This window comes from Hyaena hyaena, unplaced genomic scaffold, assembly GCF_003009895.1.
Source record: "Hyaena hyaena isolate Hyena2069 unplaced genomic scaffold, ASM300989v1 scaffold_1038, whole genome shotgun sequence".
Taxonomy (NCBI): domain Eukaryota; kingdom Metazoa; phylum Chordata; class Mammalia; order Carnivora; family Hyaenidae; genus Hyaena; species Hyaena hyaena.
Window position 1 is genome coordinate 517,800 of NW_024081672.1, and position 26,085 is coordinate 543,884.

Below are 26,085 nucleotides of genomic sequence, written 5' to 3' on the forward strand. Positions count from 1 at the left end.
TTTTGGGCGTGTAAACTCCCCGTACCGGGGGCGCAGCCGAAGTTGGTTGCACTCTTCAACCCAGGCCAGTTCCAATCTCCAAATCCCCGTCCGCGCGCCCCGCTGAAGTTGCCTTAGACACAGCTTCCCAGGCAACCCCCTCGGGCAATTCCAGGCCCCCTGCCGAGCTCTGGGGGCGGAGTCAGAATCGCTGCTTCCTTCTCTGGGTCAGGCTGGCGCGCAGGGGGGGGGCTTGCCCGCAGGGTGTTCTGAGCCCGAGCCCGGTTAGAAGGCTCTCTCAGTGGATTCTGTGTCTTTTTTCTCCCAATCTCTCAGGTTTTGTAAGGTTTCCAATGGCTTCAGATCTTTTCTGTGTGATGTATGGGCGCGAGTGCAAGTACGGAGCTCCTTACTTCTCTGCCATCTTGCCCTCTCTCTATTTGCCTCTTTCTTATGACTTCCTCATTAGCTGGTTGGCCAGCATTGAGTGGTATGGAAATAATCTCGTTCTACCTGAGGCAGCTCCAGACCCTGCATCTTTGAACTTGGCTGAGGCTCGCATTGGGGGTTGAGAGTTTGAGAGACCCAAACCTTGGCAGGGCGGACCCAAGTGTGTCTACTTGGAGATGACCATTTCCAGCCCCAGCTGCTCCCAGCTGCTCTCCTTCCGTCTTTGTCTAGGGTCTCTTATTCCTCCGATTCTTAGAGACAATCTGTTCACCTCTGGGCTTGCCGCCTCAGCAGTGCCCAAGTGCTGGGTCACTGTCTCCTCGCACTTCCCCGTCAAGTCTTTAGTTCAAGGTTAAGTAAGAATTGAAGTACTAATGTCCATAGTGGTGAAATGTCTTCAACATTCCTACACAACACTTATAGTTTAGGAAAATGAATGATAACACTTTTATTTTAATAAAGCACGCTACCTCAGAGGGGTAGAATACTGTGTACCCCAGACATACATTATACTTTTAAAAAATATTAAAAATATTATTTATATTTATTAACATGGAAAAGCACCCATGACCTATTGTTGAGTGAAAACCAGGTTATAAGCATCTATGGTAGATAGATCATTTTTATTTAACTCTGTGGGTGCATAGATTCTTAAGAGTGGTTATCCTTGGTCAGGGAGATCTGATTAACATGCACTTTCTTCCTTAAACTTTCCTAGATTACTTGAATTTTCTATGTGACTTATGTTGACTTCAAAATTGGGGGGCGGGCAATGAATGCATTTACTAACTTGTACTTCAGAATCATAAGTACAAGGAAAAAACCCCACGAGGAGTCATTTGCTCTCCTTTGTTACTTGAGGGATGAATTAAGAGGTTGACTGGCTCACTAGTTTATGTGGTCATTTGAATGGCAAACTTTTCTTAAATGCTTTTATGTGGGAGATTAGTCAGACACAACTCCTGACTTCCTGACTTTATGGTGATAAGCTTTGCATTAATTTTGATGTGAGTGATAACTGCTTTTTTTAAGTTTTTAAAAAAAAGTTTATTTATTTTGAGAGAGTGAGTGAGAGCAAGGGAAGAGGCAGAGAGAGGAGAGAGAATCCCAAGCAGGTTCTGTGCTGTCAGTGCAGAGCCTGACTCAGGGCTCAAACACATGAACCGCAAGATGATAACCTGAGCCAAAATCAAGAGTCAGATGCTTGGGGCGCCTGGATGGCTCAGTCAGTTAAGCGTCTGACTTCGGCTCAGGTCATGATCTCATGGGCTGTGGGTTCGAGCCCCACGTCAGGCTCTGTGCTGACAGCTCAGAGCCTGGAGCCTGCTTTGGACTCTGTGTCTCCCTCTCTTTCGTCCCTCCCCTGCTTGCACTCTGTCTCTCTTTCTCTCAAAAATAAATAATAAATATATCAGGTGCTTAACTGACTGAGCCACCCAGGTGCCCCAGTGAGAGTAAGAATTGTAAAAATGGATTCCATATTGGAGTGAGCCAATGCTGTTCTAGATACTTTGCACAATCATCTCTAATCCCCTCTACAAAAGCATATTAGCCATGAGAAGCAGATGGGGCCCAGGCTTTGAGAATGTCAGAGCCAGAAAGGCAGTCTTCTGCCTGAGGCCCCAGGGAGGGCGTCACTGGACACATGGTCTTCATCAGTGCCTCAAAAGAGGGTGGCTTTGACCTTCAAAGAAGGAAAAGAGAAATCCCTAGGTACCCAGGAGGGCAGTCATTACATCAGGTGCTGGGTTTGTTAGCTTTGACGGGGAGACTTTCAGATGTCATGGGCTGGGCTGGGAGCAGGTACAGGGGGCCCTGGGCGCCAGGTTTCGGATCTAAAGTCCCTGACATGCAGAGTGGACGCTGTGCACTCAGGGCAGTGGGCAGCAGGCAAAGGAAAAGAAATACTTGGTTGCTTCTCCCACTGGAGTGTCATTCGCTGGGTGGCTAGGATGGTGGCTAGAAGGCTCTGCTTTTCTGCATACTTGTGGCGTCATCATGGAAAGGAGGCGGAAGGGATAAAAGTTCATGCTTTCACCTGTGACCGCTGCACTGGTCATGTGCTTTGACTGCTGCCTAGTGGCCACTTCTCCTACAGACGCTGGGATTTTCTCTCTAAAGCAGTGGCCACAGGAATCCTGTGGCTGGCAGCCAAGTCCTAGGGGGTGTGTGACGCCGATGCATAGCCCAACATCACCAGACTTTTATGCGGTCTCCTCAAGCCTCCTCAAGCCACCCTGGAGGTGATGTAATTAAGGGAGAGCGATGTTTAGCACTTCATGTGCCAGACACCATTCCATGCGCTCCAGGTGGAATATCCCACTGACCCTCAGAGCAACGCTGCACGGTAGATAGTATTATTCTTCTCCTAGAGGTGAGGGAACCGAGGCCTAGAGAGGGTAACTGATGTGTCCAAGGTGGCCGGGTCCAAATATAGGAACAACAGAGTCCAAACACACTGTCTTCAGAGCCAGCCCTTGCAATCCCTTCTTTATAGCCCGTTTCCTGCCCCGAAGGACCTTTCAGATACATACATATTCGGGACAAGTCAAATAGCACAGGGCGTGTTCTGGGCCCACAGGGGAGGTCTGAACAGCATCACACGATGCCTTCAGGAGATTCGAGGCTTTCAGGAGTTGGTGACAGCCCCCTGTGGGAGCACGTGCCTTCCCTGGACCTTTGCAGACGGGGTCGGTGGGGGGAGTTCGGCGAGATGTTTCTTGGAGGCTGGGCAGAGGGCAGGGTGCGGGCAGTCAAGGGCAGCATTCTGACTGTGTGGTGCTGTGAGAAGCAAGGTGCTGGGCACTGACTCAATGGAAGAGGAGGAGGCTGGGACGACACAGAGGGAGGGAAGCTTCTTGAAGGGCCTTGGATGGTTTGATGATTTCATGACAAGATCATTCTTTAAGAAGAAAGGTCAGCCTCCCTATAGAGCGAGTGATCAGTCACTCATCGTGACTTTCCTCCCAAAAGGCAGTCACAAACTGGCGGAACCAACACGAATGACTGGACATAACTTTATTCCTTCGTTAACTGATTCAGTGAAAAAATGTCGATCGTGTGAATACCTGCTCTGTGTCAATCATGATTTCTGCCCTCAGGTGCCTTGTGGCCTAGCAACGGAGAGACAAACAGCCACCTGAAGGGCATTGTAGGGCCACCTGAGTGGCTCAGTGGGTTAGGCATCTGACTTGATTTCAGACTCAGGTCATGATCTCACGGCCCTGAGTTCGAGCCCCACCTCAGGCTGGGTTTTAGGGATTCTCTCTGTCTCTCTCTGTCCATCCCCTGCACACACACTCTCATTCTTAAAATAAATAAACTTAAAAAAAAATAGCGGCACCAGGGTGGCTCAGTCAGTTAAGCATCTGAGTTTTTTATTTCGGCTCAGGTCATGGTCTCACCAGTTCAGGAGTTTGAGCCCCACATTGGGCTCTGCACTGACAGTGCACAGACTGCTTGGGATTCTCTCCCTCTGTCTCTCTGCTCCTCTCTCTCTCTTTCTCAAAAATAAGTAAATAAACTTAAAAAGTATATTAAAAAAACTGTAAAACAAAATAAAATATTCTTTCTGGTCATCTAGTGACAAAACTGGGGCCTTATCATTAATAAAGAATTGTAAGTTTACTTCTGGAGGGCCACTCCCTCCCCATCTGAACAAATAGCAACGATGCATGAAACATTTCAACAAGAAAAGAAAAAGGCAACACCAGGATTCTATTCATGCATACACCCTCTAACTCCAGTTTAGACACTCAAGTGTGCTCCCAATCTTTTCTCCTGTGTACACACACTTGTACACTCAACATGCCATTGTATTTACTTTTAACTAGGTCTGTCTTCCCAACATCCTTCAAGTCAGAATCATGAGACCCTCCAAACCTATAAATATATTAGCTCTAACATCTAACAAATGAAAAAGAAAACACACCCTATAAAAACCCAAGCGATGTTGATAGTCTACAGCGATTAAGAACTCATTCTAACACTAATTTTGCTTTCTGTGGCTTAATATATACATTCACATTCAGCCAGGCTTTGTCTTTCATTTTCACGTTTACAGTTTCCACACTCAAGTTAGCCAGGAATGTCCTGCTGGACCATCTCTTGAATTTTCTCCGCAAGAGTACAGAGATTGGCTTTTTGGAGACCTGTAATTAAGGTGTAACATGCTCCCTTCCTCCCGTGGAGCTGGTACCAATTACGGAGCAGCTGTACTTTCTGTTCAGCGGTGTCTTGGAGGTGGTCATTCTTGATCTCATCTATTTTCGCCTCGTTGATACCGTTCTTCCGAACGAATTCTTTGACTTGAGTTATTGTCATCTGTTCGGCAATGCTGCTGATGTAATTACTCAAATCGGTGTCTGGAAAATAGAGAACAGTCTCTAAACATTTGTCTTTCTAAATGAAATGCTCATCATAAAACACCATGCCTACTTCTCCTACAATGATATTAAGGATACTGGTTAAGTCCTAGAGATCAAGAGAGCTGGTTGGGGGGGGGGGGGACAAAACCCACCCCCTCCTGTGTCCCCAGTAATTTGTTCTATGACCCAGGCAAGCCACATAACATCTCAGTACATCTTCTTTTCTCAGCTCTGGAATAAGAGCGTTGGGAAAGATCACCTCTAACGTTTCCCTATGGATCGGATGATCGATAACCCACCATCCTCAATGGCAGGCAAAGACTTCATGATCGTTTCTCTGAGCCACAGGCCAGGGAGCAGGACTGAACAGAATCACGAACATTATTACAGAACCAGAAATACACCACTAATAACCGAGTCTACAATTCAGCTCATTTGGCCCCTAAGTCAGTATAAGCAAGAGTTCTAGAACACACCAGTTTATGGAGGAAAATTCTCTTAAGCCTCAGAATATGCTGTCTTCCTGCTATCTGATTTAGTTTTAACTGTGAGAATTAGTTATACATTCAAACACACTGTTGGATAAACTCTTGATGGTGAGCAGAAAGAATTGTGTTTAAGGAAGAGTAAGACCTCACGATATGTCACTGAAATTGGCCTGTAAACTCCTAAGGAAGCCACCTCCATGAAATGAAAAGATAGAAGCCTTACCTCTGCAAATCATCGGCATACTTTCCTGAGGAGACAAAAAAAATGGAGGGAAGGAGCACGATAAATAAAAATATGTTTATAATATTCTAAATGTAACTGTGGAAGGAAGTACAACCAGTCGCTTGAGGTATAAAATTAGCTAGACTACGTGATTAAGAAGGATTCTTTTGGCGCCCAAAGCTTTATTCTGCAAGGTCTCAGCCTTGCCAGAAACTAAGGAACATTAGCTTGCTTTTTACAGAGGCAAGGAACCGAAGGATTCATGGAATGTGCTGAGATTATTTTTCATATAGATGCATGAAAGTAGACATAATAAACTCTACTATTCTATGGCTTTCTTTACAGTTACTATTCTTTTTGACATGAGAAAATGGTTTAAGCGGCAATTATTTAATGAACCCTGACTCCCAACCGAGCCCTGGCCCCAAATGGAAATCATCATTCATTAAGTGAATTGTTTCTCTCCCCAGTGTATCTTTTGCTATTTGAAATGCTTTGACCCCACAATTGCTAAAAGATACAGTGAGAGATAAGGTAACAGGTGGCTGAGAGAACTGAGTTGTGCCTTTGTGACAGGCTTTAAGAGCTTTCTGTGTGCCTGGGACCCGGATAATGAGTCCCTGCTCTGGTAAAGAATGTCTGTGTGCAGTCTGTCTGCAGGGATAATCCCAACACAGAACACACAAGCTTGGCCACACTTCTCTCCAGTGCACACTGACCACACTCTCACACTCTTGTCAATTCTTGTGTTATTTGTGTAGAAGCTTCTTGTAAACTGGGCACCATATCTTAGTTCATTTCTTTTTTAAAGATTATTATTTTGAGAGAGAGATAGAGAGAGTGGGGGAGGTGCAGAGAAAACAAGGCGGGGGGGGGTGGGGGGGGCAAAATCCCAAGCAGGCTCCACACTCAATGTGGGTGGGGCCCGACGCAGGGCTGGATCCCACCAACCAGGAGATTTTGACCTGAGGTGAAATCAAGAGCCAGAGGCTTAACCGACTGAGCCACCCAGGTGCCCCTTGCTACATTTTTGATGCCCCTCTAACCCATGTGCGTGCGCGCGCACACACACACACACACTTTGTTTTTAAAAAGGAACAAATAAAAAGCTGAGTTACTACTTTCTCTATTTTCTTAAGGAAGTGGATGCATGTTTCAACACCTACAATAGGTGACACTCTAGGTCCACAGCCGTCATTCTTTTTATTCCTGCGCTGTTTGATCACATCTGAAAGATCAAAGAAATGTCTATCAGACTCAAGTCTCAGGCTTGCAGGAAGCCTGTGAGAATATACTCTTACACTAAGAGAAGTATGAGAAGGAGGGAGAAATTCACTGCAACTTAACGTGACCAATACCCAAGAGGCAGCACTGTTCTGATTCTGGAAATTCACACTTCCCTCCCACCCCCACCCCCCCAATCCAGGTCGAATGTTCTAGAGGTACATCACATTTTAATTGGGGCATCCATTTATCACACACTGGCCCAGCCTGAAGCCAGCTTCTGACGTATCATGTGGTCCCCACTACCCTCTTTCACCAGCTTGGAGCTGGGTGGTGTGTCAACAGCAGAACACAGAAGCCACGGGACATGGAAAGTTAGCATGAGCTTGCCATGAGGTGACATTTCATGCCTAGTGGTTCAAGTACATACACGCACAAATAGCTCAAGTAGATACACTCATTTGCTGTGTGCCTTCATGTCAGTGTGAAATGAAAAAGAGGAGTGGACACGTCTCCAAGCACAACTAGTGTCTATTTAGTCTCCAAAGGCAAAACAACCTCTTCATCTCCCCCTGAGCTGGAGAAACAGTGATTGGTTCCCGTGGGGAAGGAAAAATCAGAAGCTTTAGAGTCATTAAAACTTGATGCGGGGTGCCTGGGTGGCTCAGCCGGTCAAGTGTCTGACTTCGGCTCAGGTCATGATCTCATGGTTCGTGGATCTGAGCCCCGCGTCGGGCTCTGTGCTGACAGCTCAGAGACTGGAGCCTGTTTCAGGTTCTGTGTCTCCCTCTCTCTCTACTCCTCCCCGACTCATGCTCTGTTTCTGTCTCAAAAATAAGTAAACTATAAAAAAAATAAAACTTAACGCCACTCTATGCCTTTATCAGCGATTTTCTTGTGGTGATTACAAATATACCCACTTGGGGTTTACCTGCTGACTTTCTCAGTAACCCCTGCTAAAATGATATTGCCACAGTGTTTTAAATTAAGGTGGAGGAATAAAAAATTAACAGAAAAACACATGGAGTTTGAAAAAGGGAGAGGAGGCATAGAGCGGATGAATTTATCAAGTGTTCCCTGAAGGCTTGCCCAAGAAGATCCTTACTTCCTTCTCTCTTAATGCAAGGGACCATCTCAATGAGCAATAAAGGATTACTTCTGATTCTTGGCCAACTCAGCTGCTGCCCAGATGAAAACATCCTTATTCACAGGGAGGATGGGAATATCCATCTGGGGCTCCAGAATAATTGCTCAAAAACAGTAGCTGAGGGATGGCGTTATCCCTCATGCTTATCAGGTCTCGGGGGGTACATTTAGTGGTAGGAATTTAACAATACAGCAGAGCTACGTACCTGGCAGGAGCTTTCCTATGGGTAGGAGACAGAGGGGGATTCTTGTGGATTACTATTTCCCAAGTTATATCAATCTGCAGTTTGAACAAAGTAAGAACTTACACCAACATGCTAGTAGTGCAGACAGTAGAATCGGGATTAGGACACAAAACCACAGATACTTGGAGCTGGATCCTGTAGGCAGAAACATGGAGCACTGAATGTGAAAAGAAGTAATCTTTAAGGTTAAACACTGGGGCACCTGGGTGGCTCAGTCGGTTAGGCGTCCGACTCCGGCTCAGGTCATGATCTCACGGTTTGTGAGTTCGAGCCCCACGTCGGGCTCTGTGCTGACAGCTCAGAGCTCAGAGCCTGGAGCCTGCTTCGGATTCTGTGTCTCTTTCTCTCTCTCTGCCCCTCCCCCACTCGTGTTCTGTCTCTCAAAAATGAATAAACGTTAAAAAATTTTTACATAAGGGGCGCCCGGGTGGCTTAGTCGGTTAAGCGTCCGACTTTCGCTTAGGTCATGATCTCGCGGTTCGTGGGTTCGAGCCCCGCGTCAGGCTCTGTGCTGACTGCCAGCTCAGAGCCTGGAGCCTATTTCAGAGTCTGTGTCTCCCTCTCTCTCTGACCCTCCCCTGCTCACGCTGTCTCTCTCTCTCTCTCTCTCCTAGAAATAAATAAAAAATATTAAAAAAAAATTTTTTTTACATAAAAAAAAGATTAAACACAGTACTCTCAAAGAATCAGAAGGGATTGGCTTTTCGTCGGAATCTACAGTGGGGACAAGAGAAAAGAGAATATAGTCATAAAAAGAAACAGTGACCTTGTTTACATTTGGTGTTGCTGGTTGGGCTGCAATTCTCAAGGATTCCATGTTCACACCTAAAAGGCAAAGAATACAGAGGAAGTTCAAAAGGCCTGGTGGACTGCTTGATCATCTGCAACGACCCACTATCAACCCAGGGCCATTTTATTTATCTCTGCATCTCTGACAAACATATTCCCTCAAATGTTGCTAGATTCGCATCCAACACTGGCACAAATTCCTAACATAATTTGGATGTTTGGGTGAGAAATATCCTACCGAGTCACTATGTTTTAAAAGACAAAGGGTTGAGGGGACCTGGGTGGCTCAGTCAGTTAAGCATCCGACTTCAGCTCAGGTCATGATCTTTCGGCTTCATGAGTTTGAGCCCTGCGTCGGGCTCTGTGCTGACAGCTTGGAGCCTGGAGCTGCTTCGATTCTGTGTCTCCCTCTCTCTCTGCTCCTCCCCCACTAGTGCTCTGTCGCTGCCTTTCAAAAATAAATAAACATTAGGGAAAAGAATAAAAGACAAAAGTTTGGGGCACCTGGCTGGCGCAGTAGGTGGAGCATGAGACTCTTGACCCTGGGGTCGCAGGTTTGAACCCCACAGTGAGTGTAGGGATTACTTAAAAATTAAAAAAAATCTTTAAAATGCCAAGAGTTAAAGGAGGGTAATAAAATATTGACAAACAGGAAAAAGGATGAAATAGACAAAGATCTTAAAACTGGTAGGACACCGATCTTAAAATCATCAACTGCCAAAAACTATTTCAAAACAGTCCCACTGAACAATCAAGTGACCAGGCGACAGGCACTGCCCAGGATACTTAGAACTGCCACCCAGCTGGCCAGCAGACATGTCAGGGGACCACGTGGTGATTAGGACGCTCCCGAGGAAAATCCTTGGGGTTTTCTTCAGACAGCCGCACCCTGCCAGTCTGATGGTCACATTGCCTGAATGACACCCGGTCAGCCTATTCCCTACCTAATGGAGCTGGGATCAGTCACTGAAGCACGATAAGCCTGCTTTCTCATCGATAGCAGAGGGAACGTCGGCATCTGACCGTGATGCTGACAGGAGAACTGAATGGAGATGATGAGGTACTTAGCACTATTATTACAGCTGACCCTCAAGGATGTGGGGATTAGGGGCACTGACCATGCCCCACCCCCGACACTGCACTTTTGAAAATCTGCATACAGCTTGTGACTCCCCTAAAACTTAATTACTAAATAGCCTAGCATTGACCGGAAGCCTTACTGATAACATAAACAGTGGATTAACATATTTTGCATACGGGGGTGCCTGGGTGGCTCAGTGGGTTAAGCATCCGACTCTTTGTTTCTGCTCAGGTCATGATCTCATGATTGTGAGGTCAAGACCCACATGGGGCTCTGTGCTGACAGCGCAGAGCCTACTTGGGATTCTCTCTCTCCCTGTCTCTCTCTGCCCCTCCCCTGCTCACACTCTTACCTATCTCTCTCAAATAAATAAGTAAACGTATAAATAAATAAACTTAAAAATACATATTTTGTATACTGTATGCATTCTATACTGTATTCTTTTTTTTTGTTTTTTGAGAGAGAGAGGGTGCAAGTGAATGAGGGGCAGAGAGAGAGAGAGAATCCCAGGAGGGGCAGAGAGAGAAACAGAGAGAGGGAGAGAGAAGTAGGGCTCACCCGAAGAGGGGCTGGAGCTCACCTAATGTGGGACTCAAACTCATGAACCATGAGATCATGACCTGAGCCGAAGTCAGATACTTAATGAGTGAGCCACCCAGGTGACCTCTACACTGTATTCCCACAATAAAGTGAGCTAGAGAAAAGAAAGTGGTATTTAAAAATCATAAGGAAGAGAATATACACTTATAATGCTACACTACACTTCTTGAAAGAAACCCACGCATAAGTGGACCCACACTATTATTCTTCTTATTTTTGTACATTAATCCCTTCCTCGCCTGTCACCATGAGGCACTCTCAGACACATGGGGCTAGAAGCAGGGCTAGGTTAACTGCCCATAATTTAAAATTTTCTAGTAAGTAAGCAACATAAGGCATCACATCCCTACTTTTCAAGCCAACGTTTCCCAAGGTGAAATACAAGTTTAAGGCCAGGCACGGGAACATAATGCTAAAGGTTTCTATTTGTACAGAACAATAACTTACAAAACAAAAGCTGGTTTACAACACATACTACCCACCCTGACCCTCACAGCAACGAGGCTGAGGGGAGACGTGAGTATCATTTGCGTCCTCTGAGTGAGGGAACTGGAGGTCAGGGAGGCTAGCTGACTTTGCTCGAAGTCACCCAACTGATCAGAAGAACAGTGAGATGCACCATCAGGTTTTCTACCGCTGGGTCCAAACTAAGATCTCTAGCATGAAAGACAAGACCCTTTGTGATCTGGCCCTGGCTCCTCTTCACCACACTCCAGCCAGCGACTCTGCTCTCTGGGGTGTCCGCTTATCTCTCTGCAGATGTTGTCCCCTGCTTGAGATGTCCTACCCCTCGGTGCACTCCTGGGAATGTTCTCTTTCCTCTTTCAAGGCTCTGGCCACGTGTCATATCTTTGTGCGCCCCACCCCCAGGCAGAGCTGAAAGGTGCTCGTGCAGAACTCATAACACCCTGGGCACAGGACTCTTCTGCTGTTTGACACGTGGTGTTGCCCCATAACCATTGCTTTCTTGACTCTCTCTGCCTCTTGCCTCAGACGTCTGATGCCAGGGATGTGGCTTGCTCATAACACTTGTTAGCGTACACAGCACGCACACTATCAAGCACGGAGATGTTCAATCAACATTCGGAGACTGGATGTTTGAGTGAACGAATAGACAAAGTAAGACTGGAACCCAAATTCTCGACTCTCAGCCGGTGTTGTTTCCCCCTAGGAAGACAGGGTCTGTCGAGGTAGATCTCTAGCATTTTGGTCAAAGAAAGACGAAAACTTACGTGATGCACGGATTACAGTGTTCACACAGAGAGACGTTACAAAAAAAGTTTGGTTTACATCTGCACTTGGTATTCTGGGTCTGAGTACAGTCCTTTTCCACTTCTAAGCCTAGAAAACCAATTTTCACGCTATTAATTAGAGCAGCTGGTTATAAGGGGACCATGCAAATGGTGAGCAGGGGCCACAAGAAGTTTTGAGATCTACCGCTGAAACTGGCACACCTTTTGTAACATAGATAGTGATTCATAGCTCCCTGGGTGACCCTAACGTAAGCCCCCTTTGAGAGACATTGCTTTAGAGCCTGCATGGTGACAGAAAAGCGTTCTGTCCAGAGATTTCTTGATATCCAAGGAAACTGGGAGTGTTTGTTATATTTGAATCTGGGCTCTCACAATAGATGGGACACCCGTAAAAATTCAGGTCCCCGGTTGGAATGATCGAGACAAAATCAATCCTCAGAGAAGGGGGAGCATCCCATGCACCGCTTGGTTTCTTCTGTCCTTCTCTCAGAAGGTTTCTGAACTCTTGAGGGCCATTACAAGAGCATACATCAAGGCAGGGGAAAATCTATGCAGTTTTGATTGTAGCTGATGATGCTTGTTCTCCAGGTTCATATTTAGTTATTCTGGGAGAACTGCCTAGATTTGATGCACAAATGTGCAGACAGGTGATTAGCTTGGTACCTAGTCCTGCCTCACCCCAAGCCAGCTCCATCCGGCCCCTGTCTGTAAGCCAACCTAGTACCAGAGGAGGCCCCAATTTCAAATTGGATTATGCATGGTTCTCCATGGAGCCCCATGATTGGTCTTCTTTGATTGCTTTTTAAGGCACCTACCGTGCTCTCCATCACAAATTCTACATCTTCTGCATCTGGGAGAAAAATGGTCCTTGTCTGTGTAGTCCCTCCCCTCTTTGCAGAAGGTACAGGATGGTTGGCCCCCATCATCTTTACAGTCAGCAACTTTTCGTGTGCCTGCCCGAGAGAAGACAGAGCAAGTGTCTAAACACAAGGTGGTCGTGGAACAGCATGGGAGACATGCAGGTGTGACAACAGAATGGGGTCAGGGCTGTTAGGCTGATGAAATATAAGCACAAGGGGGGAGAAGGGTATTGTAAAAATCATGTCAACAGACAGGATACCTCCCAGACTAAAGCTAAAAGAGCAACGGAAGGAACATGCCTACAGACATAGGATGATTAACAAGAGGAGTATGTATTTTTAAATTTTGTAATGTTTATTTATTTTTGAGAGTGAGAGAGACAGCGTGAGCGATGGAGGGGCAAAGAGAGAGGGAGACAGAATCCGAAGCAGGCTCCAGGCTCTGAGCCATCAGCAGAGAGCGCAACGTGGGGCTCGAACTCCCGAACCGTGAGATCATGACCTGGGCCGAAGTCGGACACTCAACTGACTGAGCCACCCAGGCGCCCCAGGAGTGTATATTTTTTTAAAAGGTTTTTATTTTTAAAAGGTTAAGATGACCAAATTCACTTGAAGAAATGCCTCTAGCAACTTTTTTGCAAGGAGGTCAGAGGTTGGTATTCATTCAATTTCTTTCTGTTCCTTTGCCATTAAGAAATAGAGTACATTCGGATGGGAAGACATGAATGTATTTAGGGCCACATCTATTATCAGATTTCTTGTCTTAATACACACAACTGTAAATAATATTCACATTTCCTTTACAAATAAAGTGAGTCACTGTATTGGTGCTAGTAAGCTTTATACACCATGCTTTCTCCTGAAAATTCATTTATTTAACCAGGATTTATTAAGGATTTATTTAATAAGGATTTATTTGTATGCCCGGCACATTCTAGGAGCCAGTGAGGCTGCAGGAAACAAGACAAAGCCTAGATCTTCCAGGGTTTCCTGTTTCCAGGGAAGAAGCAGGAAATAAATACACAAATAAGTATATGGTGTCAGCTGGTGGTAAGTGCTCTGGGGAAAACATGGGGGTAAGTGCTTTGTAGGGCAGGGGCCAGAGAAGGGAAATCTTAAGAGGAAAGCAGGACTCGTGACCCTAATTATTGACGGTATAACTAATTAAAAGACTAGGCGGAGCCTGGTTTGCCACACGCATGTGCACAGCAAAAGTAAGTTACGCTATCCGTCCTGGATAGGAACACGATGGCATTCTTTCTGATAAAACAAAATACTACATAATCAACTTATGGACTTTAAACACGGATAATATTATCATAAACAAAGCCAATAATGTGCCGAGAGAAAAAAATAAACCAACTGTGAAAACCCAGAACCAAATTCAAATTCAAATACAATGCTGTATAACATCATAGGAATGCTTACGAAAACCGAGCCAAAGTTCAAGTTTCATTGCTTGCCAGGGGTAGTATTATACTGGTTTCTAAACGAATTGGCCTCTTTAGTGGATTACCTTGCAGGATAAGCTCAACCCAAGGTCTAGGGCATGACAGGCATACAAGAAACCCAGAGTGTTCTCCTCCAACGTACACAACCTAAATGTATCAAAATATAAAAAATGAGCGGTTGTTTTCTTGAAAATCGGATTTTAAAATACAAGCGTTTCTGAATGTGACTGTACACATGCTCAATGTAGAGAATTTGGAAAAGTTAGGGACGTCCAAAAAGCACCTATATGTCAACCACTCCGAGAGGTTCACTATCATTTTGGTGTGTTCCTACATACATGCATGCATATATACACGTGCGTATATGTGCACATGGGGTGTGTGTGTGTGTGTGCGCGTGTGTGTAATGTATGCACTGTACCACAGAATCCTTCTTACTGGATATGGCGAAGGGCTGGCTTTTTGATCAGTTAATCAAAAATGTCAGTTCACAAAGAGAAGCACTGAAAAACATACTGTAAATATTTCAATTTATGAAATATAACTGTGTAATCATTTGCCAGTCTTGTGGCAGAGAAGAAAGTTATTATAATTCCAGATTCTTCCTCACTTAAGTGACATCCAAAATGCCTCATTTATTGTTCTTCTTCCCCTTCCTCCCTCCCTTACTCTTCCCCTTTCTCCCTCCCTTCTTTCCTTTCTTCCTCTTTTTGATGGAGAAAAAACCTCCTTAAAGATACCAGTAATTTGTATGAAAGGCTCTTAAGGACTTTGTGATTCTTTCATTGATTTTGATCTCAGCTTGCTCATCAACAATTCTTTTAGCAACTCACCTTTACTGAAATCTGCAAACATGCAAATGAGTTTTCGTAGAAATGAAATGTCTTTTCTCTGCATTCATATTGCATGGGTTTGTTAATAGTTGATTAAATTACACATGAATATCACAACACCAATGAGCATAAAAAGAGCTGGAAGCAGTTTGAAGTAAGCCTACAATTGAACAAGAGGGAGTAGGAACGGGTGGAGCATTAGTCTGCTGCCCAGGATTCCTAGAGACGGAGCAGAGACAGGTAATCCAGCTGGCAGATCAGTTAGAAATCCCTTCAGGGGGGCACTTTGCTGGCTCAGTCGGAAAAGCATGTAACTCTTGATCTCAGGGTCATGAGTTCGAGCCCCACATTTGGTGTAGAGATTACTTAAATAAAGAAAACTTTAAAAGAAAAAAAAAAGAAATCCCTTCAGGGAATTTATATGGTGAGGCTCATGTCACAAATATATGAGAAAACATGATATATTTGACTGAGACATTCCAACTTTTGAATACTCCCAAATTTACGTAACTGCTCCCATACCACTGAGTACCACAATGAAATGTCATGCATACAATATTTTTTCCTTTACATTTGACAATTTTTAAAAAATTTTTAATGTTTATTTATTTTTGAGAGAGAGAGAGACAGAGAGAGAGAAAGAGAGAGAGAGGGAGAGAGAGCAGAAGCAGGAGAGGGGCAGAGAGAGAGAGGGAGACACAGAATCCGAAGCAGGCTCCAGGCTGAGCTGTCAGCACAGAGCCCAATGAGGGGCTCAAACTTTCGAGCTGTGAGATTATCACCTGAGCTGAAGTCAGACGCTTAACCAACTGAGCCATCGAGGCACCCCTGCATTTGACTATTTTAAAAGACCTTTTCCCCATAAATTTTTTACTGTATCAAGTAGGCATGAAGGTTTTGAAGTTTTTGATCCGAATGTCCAAATTTCTTTCTTAAAAAGGCAGTAACAATTTACATTCCAATCGTGGTTTATGAGAGTTCTTATCTCACAAGCAAATTCCGCAGGGCTGAAAGCACTTCTTCAGAGAAAATAAAACAAAGCAAATCAAACAAAAAATTCTTGACAGTCTGATACGCAGTGCCTATTATCTTTGTTTGAATTTGCAACTTAAGCTTTAAAAATATGAGTAAGGATCTTAACTCAGGGGCCCCAGAGGTGATGTTTAACAAGGTATAAAGAAGCTAGGAAGCCATTCTTCACTCCCATTTGGAGAAGAGTAAATACACGTAAGGAGGCTAAAGTATAAATGGGTGGGATTCTAAGGGAGACTTTCCACGAATGTTATTAAAAACTGGACAGGAGCCCAAGGGACACTGGGAGGGTCTCAGGACACAGGACTGAAGCCTGTTCAGCTGCTGGAGTTCTGGAAGCCTGGAGACCCTCCGGAAAACGTACTACGCACAGTCCGTATTGGCTCTGTGAATCTACAGCAGCAACCCACGTGCTTTTCCCCTTTAGCTTCCTGTCTTACTTCACCGGGCAGGTGAGGGTGGGGGGACGCTCATCCCTGCGGGAAACAGCAGTTAATGCTATTGCAGTTTGAACACCAGGTTTGCACAATTCAGTTTTCCTAAGCTTCTAATTTCCTCGTGGGCAAAGGATTTCCGATCTGAAATTAGTTTGCATTTCAAAACACTGGTGTTAAAAAAATTGTTGGCTTTTGTCCATTGCTTTTCTCGCTCACCGAGTTGCAGCTGAATGTATTTTGCAGGCTTCAGAGACCTTCTGACTGAAGGGAATTGCTAGACGCATCCCTGAAGGGAGGGGGTCGCTTGTTTTCGGAGCCCCACAGCTATTATGATATATTTTAGTCGGTGCCATTGTGATAAGTTTTTTTAAGTTTATTTTTTTAAGTATTTTTTTAATGTTTTATTTCTGAGAGAGAGAGACACAGTGTGAGCAGGAGAAGGTGAGAGAGAGGGAAATACAGAATCCGAAGCAGGCTCCAGGCTCTGAACTAGCTGTCAGCACAGAGCCCAATGTAGGGCTCAAACCCATGAACCGTGAGATCATGACCTGAGCCGAAGTCCGACGGTTAACCTACTGAGCCACCCAGGCGCCCCTTTAAGTTTATTTTTATTTATTTTGAGAGAAAGAGAGCAAGTGGGGAGGGGCAGAAAGGGAGAGAGAGAATCCCAAGTAGGCTTCATGCTGTCAGCGGGGCTCGAACTCATGAACTGTGAGATCATGACCTGAGCTGAAGTCAAGAGTGGGATGCTTAACTGACTGAGGCACCCAGGCACCCCTGCGATTACCTTTAATATCCGCACGGGCCTCCTTTTGCTGCCGAAAAATTGAGCTGAAGAAACGCTCTCCCTTCAGAGATACCTGCCATTCATAAATCGTATTTATTCGTACCCGCACCAAACAAGCAGGATAAAGCTGAACTAAATTAGTGTCAGGAAAGTAATTTCCCAATTGTGCTTTCCAGCCATGCTCTGATGCAGGAGAACCAAGCACTGTAAAAATACCTTCTCCCTGATTACTCCACGCAACGCCTCACCCCAATTTTCCGGCTAACTGCGGGACGTCCCACGTAACATACCGGGAGGGCATGGCAGACAGCAGAATTTGCTCCCGCGATGCAGACCTTCCTTGCATCCAGACTCCCCTTCCGTAACGTTCTTACTCCATTTCAACACCTTGGAGTTGACATCAGTGACTTGAGCACTGTTACCTCTAAACAATGGCCCAGCGACAGAGGTCAGTATCTGAAAAGGAAAAGCATAGGAGAGCTTTCTTGACTTGTCAAGCAGTGTCACGCTGCCCCAAATGGTTACATCTGCTGTCACGCAGGCAAAACCCACGTGGGGCTGCCTCCTTCTGCTGACTCACCTCCGGAAAAGAAGCACATCGATTGTGTGACAATCCAGGCTACTCTAGAAACAGCATCATGGATGACTCGAGCCAAGGCTCTGGACTCAAGTGAATCCTGGCCCCCAGTTACTGGCCCCGTCACTGTGGGTAACTAACGTCCCTCAAATTCTCCGAGTCTCCATTGCTTTATCTAAAGTGGAAATACTGTCCTCTTCATGAGTTTGTTGTGATAATTAAATGGGATAACATGCTCTTCGCACAATTTCTGGTACATAATAGGTGCCCAATAAATGGTATTATTACGATTTTCTTAACTACCATTACCGTTAGTGTCATAAAGCTCTACTGAGGACAACGCAGTGGAGTAGGAAAAAACGTTAAATTTCAAAATGATTGACTGCGGTGTGACTCCCAGCTCTGCCACCAAAAGTGTGACTTCAGCCAAGTTATAAAGCCACCCTGACCTTCAACTTCCTGACTCATAAGTGACGACAACACTGTGTGTTTTGGAGGGTTATTAGGAGGATGAGAAGGGATAGTTTCTCCCAAATCTGGTACTTAGTTTATGACATGTTCTATTTCTTCTCTTGATACATAACCACAGAACAAACAGTTTTGATGGAATCCTGTCTGGCCGTCCAACTATACAGTGAATCCGATGGGATTTTCTTCACCTTCGTTCAGGAAAAAAATGGACTTCTTCTAGGGGAGAACCAATCTTTAATCTGTTTTCAGTTCCCTTCTTCTGGAGATAAAAGTTCATCGGTCTAAGTGATACTAGTGTCAAATTTATCTTAGTTACAGACCAGAATTCCTTAGAAAAATACACCCCCCAACATATATGGAGGCATTGGGGACAGTATCTGATTGATTCTTTTCTCTGTATAGATGTATTTTTGGTGCTTCTAACCATAAGTATAAATAATCCCTCATTTTAGGTGGAATATGTAAATTCTCTTGCTAAGCATCCAAAAAATTTAAACTCTTTTTTAAGGTCATTTTTCACTGTTTTCATGACACATGTTATTTTTTCCCCACTTTATGGTATAGTAATAATACTGGCATCTTCTGAGTCAAGAGAACTAAGTGTCCTTCATGTATAAACCGCTACACACGAGTCCCTACCGCTTCCTTCCTAGCCCTTCCCCCTGTCGCCAAAGCCTGTGTCCCCTTCAGACCGCAGGATACAGTGGGACCTCTAAGGAGGGGGAAGTAAAGGAGAAGAGGGTGCCCACTTTTCCTCCTGGGATGGATGTGTTTAAAAATGCATTTCTAAAATTCAGTCTTCCAAGAGAACAAATGATACCAAAATACCAAGAAAATATCTCACTCGACCAGGGTCTCTCGCCAGCAAAAGGTAGACTTGTCTGAGTCTCCAAACACCTTTCACGGTGTTCCTTCCTTATACCCAAGAGGCATGGCAGCTTACCATAGGCTACAGCCTACATGTGTATTGCTTTCTACATGAACACATCTATGCGACGAACCACTGGAACTCAGCTCAGAGGAATAATGCCTAAATATGCTGGCTTTACAGCCTCTTCAATCCGACAGACATTTCTTGAGCACCTACTATATGCCAGGTTCTAAGAATACAAAACCACATTGATTGTGATAGAAAAGAGCATTAAGTTTCCAAAACCAGATTTGAATGCGGGCAGGTTATCTGTGGTGCATTAATAATTTGGGGATGTTTTACACTTTATATTGGTATGACCCTTACTTTTTAATTTTTTTTAGTTTATTTATTTATTTTGTGAGAGACAGAGAGTGAGTGGGGGGAGGGGCAGAGAGACAGGGAGAGAGAGAGTGCCAGGCAGGTTCCACATTGTCAGTAAAGAGCCTGCCACGCGGACTGAACTCACGAACCCTGAGATCTGACCTGAGCCAAAATCATGAGTTGGACACTTAACTGACTGAGCCACCCACGCGCCCCGGCATGCCTCTTATTTTTTAAAATACATTTGAATCTATGAGCTTTTTCTTAATCAAAATGTGCAACTTTGAACAAAGATCTTTATTAGCATCCAACTCTCTTTTCCGGGTGACAGCTCCCCACTTCTTACTTTACCTGCTGGTCATTCTGTCATCCTGTTAATATCAGCCCCTCTTTTAGATCGGAGAGTCAAAAGCTAATGCACAGTAACTGAATAGGGCATGCTGGGAAATAGTAATGTGACGTTAAGCATACCAGAGTGTTAATTGCTGAGATGGGAAAGGCTCTCCAATGAAAACCTTACAAATTTTTAGGATCCTTATTCCAAAATCGTCTCGTTGTTCTATTTGATAGTCAGGGATTAGACATACTAGCCATCTAACATTCCAGACATCGTCAGCACCTGCAAAGTCTCGCCCCAGTGTAAAAATCTTGCTGCAGCGGGAAGAGACCAGAAAGTGCTGTTTGCAACAGATAACAGAAGACTGGATATAAGCACCCAAACTGAGTAGAAGCAAATCTTTCCTATCATCAGCTGCCTCTGACCTATCGGAGGTCACAAGTAACACTTGCTTTCCTCTTTCTACTCTGCTTTCCCACCAGAAACTGAAGAAAATGGTACAGGCTGAAGTTTGGAAGAGATTGATGGGGATTGAGCTAGCTTAAGTTGACAAGTGAAAAGTACTGAAAGTTGGTACCCAATCCTGTGTGCGTGTGGGTCCCCTATGCCCAGGGTGCCCATCCTCTTTGGCATTCTCATTTCACCCAGCACTCCTGACACAGCATTATGAGCAGGTCCACAAGTCATTCCTGGCTCAGCGAGAAGTGCTCAGGATAGTACAGCGCCTCGTACCTGCGTGGACTGTGATGTGAGTGCGATTCCTGGAGAACGGCGCGTGTAGTCAACTTTCTAGAGCTGTCTGAAACAAACGTACTCTCTAACTCATTTCGTTTTCATTTCAAAGTTTTTCTTTCTTCTTTTTCCTTTTTTAAGTTTATTTGTTTATTTTCAGGGAGAGAAAGAGACAGCGCATGGGAAGAGAGGGAGAGAGGGAATTCCAAGCAGGCTCCATGCTGCCAGCACAGAGACCAACATAGGGCTCGAACTCACAAAACTGTGAGATCATGACCTGGGCCGAAAGGAAGAGTCAGACGCTTAACTGACTGAGCCGCCCAGATGCCCGAGTTTTGAAGTGTTTCATTGGAAATCAAAATCCACTGTCCAAAATCCACCCAGAATTTGAGAGATGTAAAAAACATGGGGTGGAACATCGAAAGACACAAATATCACTGGCCGCAAGCACAGACATCAGCACCATCTCATCTCATGTCTGAACGTATTTCTGACTCAAGTCAGCCTCAGAGAATTACATTAAGTAAGAAAAAGGAAGCTGATATGAAGGGCAGGCAGTGACTGGTACATAATGTGACTCAGGCCATACCCCGTGCTCCATACAGCTTGTATTTCCTTTCTGATAGTTGCATTAACTCAAATTTGCAGTATGCAAAGATTTAACCCAAACTGTCCAGGCAGGAACTGGGCCATTTGGACTGTGACAAGGCAGGAAACCCACAAAGAACTAAATGATCTGAGTTCTCAAAAAAAAATTGTTTTCAGAAAAGCCAAAAAGGCCAGAAAACGGGTTAAATTAAAGGTCTGAAATATGAAGAAACTAAGTTAGATGATAACCAAATGGGAAACAATGAAAAGTAAAAGTCGTTTTACATTTCCATCATCCTAGAGATGAGAAAGTCAGAGGACCTCGGCTGTGTGTTCTGCTGGGAAGACTTGCTAATCCACTAATCCATTAACTGAGCCAATACTTTGTTGGGTACCTACTATGTACCAGACAGGTGCCTGGAACAGAACAGTGAACACACAAAGGCTCTACTCTCATACAGATTATGTGTAAGTGCGCTGTGTTCGTCAGGGTTCTCCAGAGAAATAGGTTTGAGGGGGGGTGGGGACTTGGCAAGTCCAAAATCTGATGGGGTAAGTCAACCAGGGGAGTCAGGAAGAGCTGACTCCAGTTCAAGTCTGGAGGCAGAATTTCTTCTTCCTCAAGGTCTGCAGCCTCTGTGCTGTTAAGGCCTTCAACTGATTGGATAAAGCTCACCCACATTGGGGAGGACAATCTGCTTTACCAAAGTCTACCACTTTAATTTTTTTTTTAAATTTTCAATGTTTATTTATTCTGAGACACACACACACACACACACACACACACACACACACACACACAGCATGAGTGGAGGAGGAGCAGAGAGAGAGAGGGAGACACAGAATCTGAAGCAGGCTCCAGGTTCTGAGCTGTCAGCACAGGGCCTGACTCAGGGCTCGGACTCACAAACCATGAGATCATGACCTGAGCTGAAGTCGGATGCTTAACTGACTGAGCCACCCAGGAGCCCTTGGATTTTACTATTTTCTGCAAATCAGAATATTTGTTTCTCTCTTTCCTGAATTATCCATGAAAATGTGGAATGAGAGCTCCAGTCCCTTGAAAGGCGGTTTCCCACCTGCCACAGGGCATTTGCCTGGCCTGGCACAGAGTTCATCAACATGTTTCTCTTCGTGGTAGTTACAACAAGCCTTGGCATGAGGAATTCTTACTGTCTTTTTTTTTTTTTATCTTATCTTATTTTACGTTTCTTTATTTATTGAGAGAGTGGGTGAGGGGAGGGCAGAGAAAAAGGAAGAGAGAATCCCAAGCAGGCTTCACACTGTCCGTGTGGAGTCCGAAATGGGGCTCGATCCTATGAACCCTGAGATTGTGACCTAAACCGAAACCAAGAGTTGGACGCTTAACTGATGCAGCCATCCAGGCGCCCCCTGCTGTCTTATTTTATAGTTGAGGAAGCTGTGTCCAGAGCACATGAAATGACTTGTCCAATAATCTAGGAATGGCCAAGGGAAAACTCAGCACTCCTGACCTAAATCTGGGCTGTTTTAGGTTTGTAAAATGGTTTCCTTATTGCTTCTACTCCATTTAGGCACACAAACAACTCAGTGTGTTTTCAGATTGTTGTTGACAAGCCTGTGTGTTAATTATACAAAGAATCTTCAAAGGAAATGCCTATTGAGGGTCGGGGAAGGAGGTCTTTGAGAACCAGAGTCAGTCCCAAGTCTGAGAAAACGGAGGCAGGAAGGGACCCCCAAGGCTGGGGTTCTGGCTGGCACAAAAGGTGAAATTCACATCCTGGTCTGCAGCTCCTGAAGAAGTGGGGTTTCCGTTTCCTTTCCTCCAATTTGGGTGCTGAGTTTCTCAGAACAGGCACGAAGCCCTCTGGGTCTCAGGTCCCTTGCAAGGGCTAGGGTCTGCAATGCACAAATAAGAACGCCAAGTCTTCCCCCCACTAGAATCTTTGCACGGGGTCCCTATGAAACTCAGAAACAGGGCTGCCTGAGAGTTTGTTCCTTGTATCAGATGATAAAAAACTGAGAGATTAAAATTGGATAGTCATTAGTCATCTGTCTCAGTGATGGATCACTCTTCACAGCCAACCAGGACACCCAATACAAGAATGGAGGCGGGCAGAGCCCAACCCGGAAATTGATGATGGCCCCACATCACCTACCTCACCCCAGTCTGACAAGCTGTCCACACGTTGCCAGGACTTGCAAACACTCGAGATCTTAACCAAGCTACTGGAAGGAACTGGGAATCCCCTTTGGATTACTCCAAAGAAATCAACAACCCTTGAGAGAGGAGGCAGGATTTGAAAAGGAAGTGGAAAAAAAAAGCAACTTTTTTTTTCTGTTCTTAGTGAAGTTGAAAGCAAACAGGAAAATAATTTTTGTGAGGTGGTGAAAAATGGTCGCCGTTGAATGGCAAGAATGAGTAACAGATGCATTGGAAGAGTATGAACTTTTTCAACACTAAACACTGTCCCCTGCTGCTGAGGATATAAATGGAGTAAAAAATGAAGCTCAACAGTTTAATTCTGCTTCCTTGCTTGTTTTTTTGACGTTTAGTTACTTAAATAAAACACATGAGGAGAAAGATGTCCTATAGAGGCCATGGCCAGTCCACTATTTCCAATGATGAAAAGCATCTCTGATGTATTTGTGTAAAAAAAAAAATCAGGCAACAGTAATGCCCTTTTTTAGTAGGTACATTACTGAAACACAGAGGTGTAGATAAATAAAATAAATTTTTCTACATGAAAGAGATGAGGGAAGATTCCATTCCTTATTTTTTCAAACAGTATAAATAAAAATACACATGGAAATCTGATGCCAGGAGTGTCTTCTTTCTTTCTTAAGGTCAGCTACTGGGGAGACCGAGAGAGAGAGAGAAAGAGTTGAGGCGGGGGTGTGGGGTGTGGGTAAGGGACTGGCAAGATCTCCGAGTGATCAAGCAATAAACACAATAAAATGAGGACATCTAGAAAGTTCTACCTGAGATTAGATTTTGACTAGAGTTAGTAAAATCGTTTTCAAAACCGTGACGGAGATCAGAATCATGTAGTGATGCATTAAGAAAATAATAATAATGTGCAGGTCCCACCGCAGACTTAAGGAATCAGTTGTCTCTGAGGATGAGGCCCTCCTTCTGGTCATCTTCAGCAAGTTCTCAGTCATGTGCATGTTTACTATGCTGTGGTCCTAGAGGAAGCTCTGAGGGGAGCAAGCCGTGGCATTGACAAGTGACAAGTTGAGAGCTTCACAGACCAACAGCCTGTGTGCTCTGCACTTGAAAAAGTCTCCTGGAGAAATAACCACCCTTCCAGAAATAGGCCTGAAGGAAGGGAAGTCACCTTTGATGGAGGAAACATAAACGGAGGGCTACAAAATTCTAAATGAGAGCCTGGAGTCCTTAAATGCCCAGGGGGTCAAAGGAGAAGCATAGAAGTTAAGGCGTCCACGTGTAAGAGGCAATGGGGAAGAGAGGCCGCCTGGACCGGAGGGCTGGGGAGTAGGGGCCATTGGCATGTGGGCCCAGGTCTCCCACTTTTCATGAGAAACCCAAATCCTCCACCATTTAGGTAGCAACTAATATTAAAAATACGTACGTACAGGGGGCGCCTGGGTGGCTCAATCAGTTGAGCGTCCCACTCTTGATTTTGGCTCGGGTTTATGATCCCAGGGTTGTGGGGGTGAACTCTGAAACAGGCTCCGTGCTGAATGTGGAGTAGGCTTAAGATTCTCTCGCTTTCTCTCTCTCTCTCTCTGCCCTTCCCACGCTTCCCCCCTTCCTAAAAAAAAAAAAAAAAAAAAAAAAATACACACTCCTATAAATATACACTGTATGTGTCAATACATATAGGCTTAAAAAAAACATAGTCTGGGGCAGTGTCAGCCCAATTTTTGAAATCAGGCTTAAATCTATTAAGACATCCATATGAAAAACAGTGTCCTTTGATCAAGGATTCTTTTGTGAGGGTGACAAAAAACCAAAGTTCAATCATCAGCACGGGGCAAGAGCATAATCCACACCCTCTGAGAATATGTCTCCACCCACCCCCTTCCGAGATCTCTGCCCTCAGAAATCAAAAGTATAGATATTTCTCACACCTTCTATTTTTATGGCCTCCCAGGATACAGAGGTGAACAAATATAGAATCTTACATGACTTGACCAGTGGACAGCCTGTCCTTAATGACTCCATGGTCAAGTTTATTCTAAGTTTGCAAGTTTATCCCGATTCACAGGTTCACGAACCCTGGAGGTGTGCTTGCCTTGCTGGGCTCAGTGCGTCTGCCCACTGACCTGTAGCCAGATTTGCTCATTTCTAAGGCTGGCCTTGCTCAAAATGCCCGAGTCCATAGTAAATTCACTATCACCTTCACACGTAGTGGAACTCGGGCCAGTTGTCCAACACAGACCACTGTTTCTAAATGCCCACAGGTGGCAGCGGTGTAAAGTTCATAGTTGCACAGAAGTTCATTCCAAAACAAGACGGGAACAGAGATCAAAGGCAAGGACAAGCTCGTTTCCTTCGGGGGCAGTATTACCCATACTCCCGGGATCAGCGGCTCCCTAGTCAGAGCTTTACAACTTCTGTCTCACTTCAAAGAAAAGAAAGGTAGGTAAGTAGACTGAATTTTGTTCTTTTTTTTTTTTTTTTTAATATTTTATTTATTTCTAGCAGAGAGAGACAGCGTGAGCAGGGGAGGGTCAGAGAGAGAGGGAGTCACAGACTGAAACAGGCTCCAGGCTCTGAGCTGGCAGTCAGCACAAAGCCCGACGCGGGGCTCGAACCCACGAACCGCGGGATCATGACCTAAGCGAAAGTCGGACGCTTAACCGACTAAGCCACCCAGGCGCCCCGACTGAATTTTGTTCTTGTTTAAGATTGAGTTGAAGAGACTTAACTGGTATTAGGAAGCTAACGGCGC

General features: G+C 44.8%; 1 protein-coding gene across 3 annotated transcripts in view; it reads right to left on the reverse strand.

Annotated features, from left to right (window-relative positions):
* Nucleotides 1–26,085, reverse strand: part of FAS (Fas cell surface death receptor) — a 38,009-nt gene that overhangs the window by 7,670 nt on the left and 4,254 nt on the right. For 2 of the 3 annotated variants that reach the window (XR_005526365.1, XR_005526366.1), the window contains exons 2-9: nucleotides 17,536–17,701; nucleotides 12,661–12,798; nucleotides 11,825–11,933; nucleotides 8,889–8,947; nucleotides 8,186–8,257; nucleotides 6,674–6,735; nucleotides 5,508–5,532; nucleotides 4,237–4,793 (exon numbers count right to left, since the gene is read on the reverse strand). Coding sequence is in view for 1 of the 3 variants with exons in the window: in XM_039222005.1 (XP_039077936.1) it covers nucleotides 4,507–4,793; nucleotides 5,508–5,532; nucleotides 6,674–6,735; nucleotides 8,186–8,257; nucleotides 8,889–8,947; nucleotides 11,825–11,933; nucleotides 12,661–12,798; nucleotides 17,536–17,701 (918 nt within the window). In the remaining 2 variants the exon portion in view is untranslated. Of the gene's footprint in view, nucleotides 1–3,925; nucleotides 4,794–5,507; nucleotides 5,533–6,673; nucleotides 6,736–8,185; nucleotides 8,258–8,888; nucleotides 8,948–11,824; nucleotides 11,934–12,660; nucleotides 12,799–17,535; nucleotides 17,702–26,085 lie in introns of those variants that run through there. The other variant, XM_039222005.1, reaches the window with a different exon arrangement.